This window comes from Helianthus annuus, chromosome 13, assembly GCF_002127325.2.
Source record: "Helianthus annuus cultivar XRQ/B chromosome 13, HanXRQr2.0-SUNRISE, whole genome shotgun sequence".
NCBI classification, from domain to species: domain Eukaryota; kingdom Viridiplantae; phylum Streptophyta; class Magnoliopsida; order Asterales; family Asteraceae; genus Helianthus; species Helianthus annuus.
Genome location: NC_035445.2, coordinates 25215293 through 25224851, shown reverse-complemented (window position 1 = coordinate 25224851; position 9559 = coordinate 25215293). Strand labels below are relative to the sequence as shown.

Below are 9559 nucleotides of genomic sequence, written 5' to 3'. Positions count from 1 at the left end.
GAACCGGTGGAGCCGATACTGTAATACTCTTCAATCTATCACACAATCAAAATAACCTAAAATCAGAAACTACTACTCACTAACAAACACGAGTTAGGGCAAAATGGCAAATACCATAATTAAAGCGATCTCGAGGGGCGGTAAGAGTCCGATCTGAGAAGAGTGAAAGAGAGGAACGGAATCTGTGATTTCAACTGCTTCGCCGGAGATCCGGCCGAGGAGGACGCCATTAACTGCGGAGGTTTTGTGGTTTAAGGCGTGGAGGACGAGCTTGATGTAAGCATTTTGGTGGGTTTGATCCTTTTCACCGGTGGTAGCCGGTAGCCGTCGCTGGCTTGCCGCCGGTGGTCTCGCCGGTCGGCTGCTGGCCTTCATTGAGAAGGAAGAAGGTGCGCAGGAGAGTTTTTTAGGTGTGTTTGAGATGTGATTGTGAAGAACTGATGAGTTGAAAGTTTTGTTTATGTTTTTGGTTTAGGGTTTTCTAAGGTAGAAGAAGATAGAAAGGGGAGGAAATTACCAAAATAGACATCATGTGATAAGCATGTGACCCATAAAGTAACCTGAGTTAGGGTTTGGTTAGAATTAGGGGCCAAAATGGTTAGATATAGTGACCATGGGGGCAAATCTGTTAAAAAATCTTATTTTGGGCCAATATAGTAAAACTGACATAACCACAGGGGCCAAAAACGTAATTTACTCTAAATAATAATTTGTTTTTTCTTTTCAGCGTTCCGATGTAAGTTTTTTGAAGAAAAAGTATTTACATTCGAAATAAAACATTTTTCTAGTATCCTATTATTATTATTGGGACTGGTATCGATATTCATTTTTATTGATCGATCCTTATACCATAAACAATATTAATATTTAATCATTTCAATTTTTTAGTAATTTAATTTTTCTCTCATAATTTGTGGTTCTTATCTTTTTATAAGGAAAAAAAACTAATACACGGTTATGATTTTTTTTCTCAAGGTTTAGATGAAAACTTTACTAAAACGGAGTTGTATTTGAAATAAAACATTGTTTAGTATCGTAAACTATATCGAGTACCGTTTAGCGTATCAATGCTGTAACGAACCAAATCAATACCGACTAAACAACATATATACCGGCGCCGACATAGATAACAGTGTCGCTATTACTGGACCAATATCCGAATTCGTTTTCACGGTGTTTAATCGATGTAAAAACTTCGCCGCAACGCGCGAGTACGTTTACTAGTTATAAACAACAAAGGAGTTGATACACAAAAATAAATAATAAAAATTAATAAATAAAGAATTAAATTGCATTGTAACTTAGTATCCATCCACCCCTTCACTTTCTATAAGTATGCACCGTACCCTCACCTTCAACACATAAACTTTCGCTTCTAGTTTCTGCATTTTTGAGATCAAACATGATGATCCGACAGAGCCCCTTATTTCTTGGTTTGATTCAGACTTCATTATCAAAGGTCTCCTCTTTCTCCATCATCATCTTTTTTCCTTTTTTATTTTCATTCTTTTCGGTTCCTTTTCATCTTTTTGCTTATTTTTTTTCCATTTATTGGCCATTTTGAGGAAACTATGATGTTAGATTGTTAGTTTTATGCTTGATTACTTGATTTGCTTAAAATCATAGGATAATGTTTGTTTAACAGTTACTTCATAGGAAATTGACTAAAACCAAACAGTAATTAGATTTTTTTTTTCTGGTATATAGTTTGTCTTTTTCCTTCTTGTGCTTCTGCAACTGCTATAATGTATAAAACTCTATCATGACATGCAACACTTACATATATTTATTTATATTAATTTTTGTTATTATTATTACTACTGGCTTAAAGTTGAGAGGTTTGGAGCATAATAACCCAAAGTTTAGGTAGTTTTTGGCACATGATGATATCTTTTATAATTTAGTTACAAGTTGATAAGTGTTTTAACTCATAAGGGTTTTATTATAATTTTTAAAATGTGTTATTTATGAAATTTTGAATATACAGTCACGCCATACTTATTTTTATCTATATTTCGGTGTAAGTTTAGTTTATAAATATATATATATATAGGGTAGGGATATGGTAAAAAGTGTCCAAAGTGTAAGAAGTGTAAGAAGTGTTTTAAGCCATTGGATCTTTGATCTAATGGTTGAGATCAATAGGGTATTAAAGTGTAAATTGTGTTTTAATTAGAAGGGGCTTTTGTAAAATTGAAGGGCGATAGTGACTTTTTCAACATTTCAAATATGGTAACCGTTTCAAAACCACCCATCAAACTCCTAAAGATCAGCGAATTATATGTAACCGCCATCAATCTCCAAAAAAAAAATCAGCGAATTTCTTCATACTTTAAAACATTCCCAGATTTTTAAAACGTAATCGCAGATTCAAGTCATGGTGTTTTATCTGAAGACATTGTTGATGGCGTGGTGTTTTATCTGGAGACATTGTTCATGGCGTAGTGTTTTATAAATACAAAACATTCCCAGATTCAAGTCATGGTGTTTTATCAGGAGACCTTGTTCATAGTGTGGTGTTTTAAACATCTATGATTCAAGTCATGGTGTTTTATCAGGAGACATTATTCATGGCGTGGTGTTTTATCTGGAGACATTGTTCATAGCGTGGTGTTTTATCTGGAGACATTGTTCATGGTGTAGTGTTTTATCTGGAGACATTATTCATGCCGTGGTGTTTTATCTGGAGACATTGTTCATGGCGTGGTGTTTTGTCTCCAGATGTTTAAAACACTATGCCATGAACAATGTCACCAGATAAAACACCACGCCATGATTCAAGTCATGGTGTTTTATCTGGAATCCCCAGCAACCTTCTATGAATATAACACCATACAACTTAATAGAACACCAGAATAAAACACTATGATATACATTAACCTGCATCGCTGGACTCCCTAAATATATTTTGTTCAAATCGGAGAAGATGATCTGAATCGGAGTTCGGAGAAGACGATGACGGAAGGTTAACAAGATGACGTGAACTGTGATCAATCCCTAAACATTCTCATCGTCAGTTTTTTTTTTCAGTTATATTGTAAATCAATTAAATGACAAAAAAATACAATTACTAATCTACCCTTTTGAATTAATTAAGAGGAGGGACACTTGTCATTCCAAGATTATTTCTTACACTTCTTACAAAAGACCCACTTTTTACAGGATCCTCTACCATAATGGGTAGGGATATGGTAAAAAGTGTCCAAAGTGTAAGAAGTGTAAGAAGTGTTTTAAGCCATTGGATCTTTGATCTAATGGTTGAGATCAATAGGGTATTAAAGTGTAAATTGTGTTTTAATTAGAAGGGGCTTTTGTAAAATTGAAGGGCAATAGTGACTTTTTCAACATTTCAAATATGGTAACCGTTTCAAAACCACCCATCAAACTCCTAAAGATCAGCGAATTATATGTAACCGCCATCAATCTCCAAAAAAAAATCAGCGAATTTCTTCATACTTTAAAACATTCCCAGATTTTTAAAACGTAATCGCAGATTCAAGTCATGGTGTTTTATCTGAAGACATTGTTGATGGCGTGGTGTTTTATCTGGAGACATTGTTCATGGCGTAGTGTTTTATAAATACAAAACATTCCCAGATTCAAGTCATGGTGTTTTATCAGGAGACCTTGTTCATAGTGTGGTGTTTTAAACATCTATGATTCAAGTCATGGTGTTTTATCAGGAGACATTATTCATGGCGTGGTGTTTTATCTGGAGACATTGTTCATAGCGTGGTGTTTTATCTGGAGACATTGTTCATGGTGTAGTATTTTATCTGGAGACATTATTCATGCCGTGGTGTTTTACCTGGAGACATTGTTCATGGCGTGGTGTTTTGTCTCCAGATGTTTAAAACACTATGCCATGAACAATGTCACCAGATAAAACACCACGCCATGATTCAAGTCATGGTGTTTTATCTGGAATCCCCAGCAACCTTCTATGAATATAACACCATACAACTTAATAGAACACCAGAATAAAACACTATGATATACATTAACCTGCATCGCTGGACTCCCTAAATATATTTTGTTCAAATCGGAGAAGATGATCTGAATCGGAGTTCGGAGAAGACGATGACGGAAGGTTAACAAGATGACGTGAACTGTGATCAATCCCTAAACATTCTCATCGTCAGTTTTTTTTTTCAGTTATATTGTAAATCAATTAAATGACAAAAAAATACAATTACTAATCTACCCTTTTGAATTAATTAAGAGGAGGGACACTTGTCATTCCAAGATTATTTCTTACACTTCTTACAAAAGACCCACTTTTTACAGGATCCTCTACCTATATATATATATATATATATATATATATATATATATATATATATATATATATATATGTATGTATGTATGTATGTATGTATGTATGTATGTATGTATGTATGTATGTATGTAAGTCTATCGCAATGCGAGAGTAAACATACTAGTTATTATTATTATTATTATTATTATTATTATTATTATTATTATTTATGTCCGAAATGCCTCAAAGATGAAACCTTGACAACCTTTTCGGATCTTTGCCTTTTGTTTCTGTCCATGAAGTGGACATGCGTTGTTTTCTGTCAAAATTTCTAAAAAAGTTAAAATCTAAAATCCAAATTATATATATTTTTTAATTCTAAATTAGACCTTTAGTTGTGATTTATAAGGTATCTGCAAGATGCTTGACGGCAGAGGCTGCGTATGCGCTTCGGGAAGACGAAGCTATGCCCAGGTACTTCTCATTAGGGGTCTTCATAATATGATTCGATTTTCACCTAACATTTGATATATCATTAATAAATTCATATTTGGGTTTTTCTTTTATAACTCCTAATATATAACGTTTTATTAAAAAAACGAATATGGTTTTGCGTTTTACTTATTTTTATCTATGTTTTAATATAAATTTTATAAAAAACGTTATATTTAATATAGCTCCGTTTTTTTATAAAATTTATATCAAAATGTAGATCAAATCACATTACAAATCCATATTTGTTATTTTTAAAATAAAACATTGCATATCGAAATTTATAAAAGAAAAACACAAATATTAATTTATCAATGTCACATCACTTTTGAAAAACGACAAACCAAATAAGAATTTTCAGTTTTTATGTTTAATATTGTTAATATAATTAATGAATGATAATGGGTTTGATTGATTTTCAACTACAAATGAATTTACATTGAGATAGTTGGTAAAGATAGTTTATAAATAAAATGGATATATATTTGAAAAAAAAAAAACTTGTATTTTACAACATAATATACTTTTTTTAATTAAATTTGTGGATGTTTTGGTTTTTAGGCACGAGGAATACGCTAATATTGACTGGAACAACTTGGGTTTTAGTCCACGACGAACTGATTACATGTACAAGTCTACATGTGCATCGAACAACACTTTTGACCAAGGCCAGTTAATTGATTATGGTAACGTCGAATTAAGCCCGGCAGCAGGAGTTCTAAACTATGGCCAGGTTTTTCAACCGCTAATTCTCGTCTAAATCTACTATCATGTGTTTAGGGCCGGACCTATAGTATAAGTAACACAGGTTTGGGCTTATGGCATCCAAAAGAATTGGGTCCCACTTAAAAGAAAATTAATATGCTAACTATTAATATTAGTGCAAACTTACTATTTGATTTCTTATACAAGCAAATCATTTTTGTTTGGTTCCAAACACGGATAAAAATGTATCGTTTATAACAATCAAATAAAGAAAGAGGACTCCAAATTTTCATTTCGTCTTAGGCCTCCAAAATGATTGGAACGGCCCTACATGTGTTAGTGGTACGACAATTAAAAAGTGTGTTGCATAGGGACTCTTTGAAGGTACAAAAGCTGTGAGGGGAGAAGATGGTCGGATTTTGTTGTTTCGACCGGATCAAAATGCAATCCGAATGCAAATTGGAGCTGAGAGAATGTGCATGCAATCCCCATCTGTAAAGCAGTTTGTAGATGCAGTAAAACAAACAGCTATCGCCAACAAACGTTGGGTATTTGCCAAAATCTAGAACAATAAATTATATTACTCTTTATGGAATCCTTTTTTTTTGCCGAACTATTTTTTAGATTGGAGTTAAATGTAAAAATGGTACCTTAGTTAACGTCACTTTTGTCACTTCGGTTCGAAAATAGACTTTTTTTGTATCTGTGTCACTGAGATTTCATTTTTGTTGTTATTTTCATCTGGCTAACTGGGTTAGAATTTTTTGTTAACTTCTCTCCCTTTTTGTCGTTTTCCTCATTTAATTTAAATATATTATGGCATATAATGACGATTATACCCTTCATTTAAATGAGGAAATCGACAAAAAGGGGAGGAGTTACCGGAAATTTCTAACTCAATTTGCCAATTGGATGAAAATGGCAAAAAAATGAAGCCTCAGGGACCCAGATACAAAAGATTTTATTTTTGGACTAAAGTGGCAAAAGTGGCCTAAACTCATGGACCAGTTTGGAAAATTCAAAATGGAAAAGTTTTTTTTTTCTTTTTTTTTGTTAATTTTCATTAACATACTATTTTAAATTTAATTAAATTTTTATACAACTCTTAAATTTTTGTTATCGGTATTTTAATATAAATTAAAAAAATGAGTTTTATTTTCCGTTACTGCTCTTTTAGAAACTAAAAGATAGATCCCAACTTTTAAAGGTTGTTTTAATATAAATTAAAAAAATGAGTTTTATTTTCCGTTACTACTCTTTTAGAAAAGACAGATCCCGTTTTGAAAAGTACTAAACTTAAGAATAAAAGAAATTTTCCGTTACTACTCTTTTAGAAACTAAGACAGATCACAACTTTTAAAGGTTGTTTGGAAAAATACTAAACTTAAAAATAAAAGAAAAAAAATCCACTGTTTGCTACGTAAAAATGACCTGGAATAGGGGTGTAAACGAGCCAAGCCGAGCCGAGTCTGAGCTCGATTAGGCTAAAGCTCGAGCTCGTTTAACATATGAAAGCTTGAGCTCGGCTCGATTCGAGCTTTATTTCTAAAGCTCGAACTCGGCTGGAAGGTAATGTTTCAAGCTCGAGCTCGGCTCGGGCTCGACTCGTTTAGTATTTATTAGTTAATTTATATTAATTATAATTATTATTATACATATAATTTAGTTATTTTTTATTATTTATATAAATGGTAATTATTATTATATAAATATATGTTTAATATATTAATAAAAAAATATGTAAACAGAAAGCTCGTTTAGGCTCGCGAGCCGGCTCGAGCTCGATAAGCGAAGCTCGGGCTCGGGCTCCTTTACTAAATGAGCTTGTTTTTAGGCTTGTGCTTGAGCTCGTTTAAGCTCGGCTCGTTCGAGCTTTTTTTCGAGCTCAAATGAGCCGAGCTCGAGTAGCTCGCGAGTAGCTCGGCTCGTTTGCAACCCCTAACCCGGAATGGCTGAAACTTCTTTTTGGGCCTTTATTTTGACTTATCGGCCTTTTTTCAGATTCCACCACCAGGAAAAGGGTCACTTTACATCAGGCCTTTGCTCATTGGAACCGGACCTATATTGGGCTTATCTCCTGCTCATGAGTACACATTTTTAGTATATGCTTCTCCTGTTGGCAATTATTTCAAGGTTTTATTTCTTATTATATCATTAAATGTTTAATTAATTACGTTTTTGAATACATTGTAACCTTACGTTTAACCGGTCCGTATAGGAAGGTACCGCATCGTTGAACTTATACGTTAACAATGATTTTCATCGCACAACTCGTGGTGGGGCGGGAGGTGTCAAGAGCATTACAAATTATGCCCCGGTATATTTATGAATTTAATGATAGGCTACATATGGTCATTAGTGCATGAGATACATGTGACGAAAAACAATAAAAACTAACACGTGATTTATGACGTAGTAGGTATTGAAACCGTTATTAAGAGCAAAGGAACAAGGGTTCTCGGATGTTGTGTTCCTTGATTCAGTCCATAAAAAGTACATCGAGGAAGTTAGTTCTTGTAATATTTTCCTTGTTAAGGTACTTTCCCTCTAAGAAAATGGTTGGTCGGATCAGGTTGGTTCGTGTGACTGATCAGTCGAATTTTTGGAAATTCTAATACCTATGACGAATTCCATCTACTTAAACGGATTCTATAAACCAAATGTATAATAATCATATTTATGCAACTTATATTCGTTAAACATGCAGGGTGATGTTATCTCAACGCCTTCAACGGTAGGTACTATTCTTGAAGGAATCACTAGAAAGAGCATCATTGATATTGCACACGACTTAGGATACAAGGTATTACCAAGGCTTGTGTACATTTGATTAATTTTGCTCATAATATATTTTCGTTTCCTCTAAAAATGTTTCAATTGTTATAGGTTGAGGAACGTTTAGTCACAGTAGATGAATTAATGGAAGCCGACGAAGTTTTCACTACTGGAACCGCAGTCACTGTTGCAAATGTTGGTAGCATAACATACAATGGTCAAAGGTTGTCCTTTGTACTCTCAAATATCAATCAAAGGATGTTGTGATGAATAGTATTCATTAGTTTTAGTAACTTCTTATTTAATAGGATTATGATTTGTTTGCAGAGTGGAATATAAAACAAGTGATTGTGGGTTGGTGAGTCAGAAGTTATTCAAAAGGCTAGTAGGAATTCAAAGTGGGAAGATTGAAGACAAATACAACTGGGTTGTTGCTATACATTGAAGATATTAGTAATGGCAGTGTCATGCTTGATTTGGAAAATAAAACTGGGTTGTTGCTATAGATGAAAGATATTAGTATTGCTAATGTCATGCTTGATTTGGAAAATAAAAAAATATACATACATAACAAGGTTTTAGAGTTACTTACACCATTGATCCATGTGGTTTATGAGTGGAAGACGGGGGGGTCTAGCTTGATTTGGATTGTGTGCCCTTTCAAAACGGGTTCTGTTATAGCAGTTTCACCTGCTATATTTGTGTTTTTTTTTTTGGGGGAAATCACGAAAATGGCCACTGCAACGCCGTTTTTGCAATTTTGGCCATCTGACACCCTTCGACGAGCCGTTTCAATCTGCTGAAACGGCACAAGATTTTGGGTTAACGGCCAGCCAATTGTTGTTTGACACGTGTCCGACATAGCCTGTAACGGCTTGAGAATCATGCAGTCAACGCCACGTGTCCGACATTGTGGAAAGATCTTAGCCAAGCCGTTACAATCGGCTCATGTTGAAAGATCTTAGCCAAGTTCCTTCAACGAGCCAAGCCGTGTTCTTAGGATGTAGCCGAGCCGTTACCGTACACGCATGGACCCCACTTCTGCCAGCCGAGCTGTTACAGCTGGGGCCGAGCCATTTCGCTTAACTGTTTGTGCCGTCTCAACTGCTCCGAGCCGTTTCAGCTGGCTCCGGGCCGTTTCAATCTATGGTTCGAGCCGTTTCAACTGCTCAGGGCCGTTTTCACTGGATCCGAGCCGGTACAGCTGTCTAATGACGGTTCAACGTGTTGTTCGAGTCGGGTCAACGTGTTGTTCGAGCCGTTTGACCGTCTGTTCCCAATATATATTTACCCACTTGTTTTTTTTTGTGTGCTTGTTAAACGAATCCC

The 9559-nt window shown here is 34.6% G+C and overlaps 1 protein-coding gene across 1 annotated transcript; it reads left to right on the top strand.

The window, feature by feature from the left end:
* The first annotated feature begins 1336 nt into the window (after positions 1-1336).
* On the top strand, positions 1337-8821 carry LOC110897603 (branched-chain-amino-acid aminotransferase 2, chloroplastic). Its single transcript, XM_022144368.2, has 10 exons — positions 1337-1459; positions 4668-4732; positions 5312-5483; positions 5827-6003; positions 7457-7588; positions 7674-7772; positions 7875-7991; positions 8163-8258; positions 8342-8454; positions 8558-8821. The coding sequence occupies exons 1-10, from the start codon at positions 1403-1405 to the stop codon at positions 8673-8675; spliced, it is 1146 nt and encodes a 381-aa protein (XP_022000060.1). The 5' UTR covers positions 1337-1402; the 3' UTR covers positions 8676-8821.
* Positions 8822-9559: the final 738 nt, after the last annotated feature.

Excerpts from the sequence above, each read along its gene's own strand:
- LOC110897603 (XM_022144368.2), top strand. The coding sequence starts at position 1,403 with ATGATGATCCGACAGAGCCCCTTATTTCTTGGTTTGATTCAGACTTCA. Across the intron at positions 4,733-5,311 it reads GAAGACGAAGCTATGCCCAG|GCACGAGGAATACGCTAATA; the intron begins GTACTTCTCATT and ends TTTGGTTTTTAG. Across the intron at positions 5,484-5,826 it reads GAGTTCTAAACTATGGCCAG|GGACTCTTTGAAGGTACAAA; the intron begins GTTTTTCAACCG and ends TGTGTTGCATAG.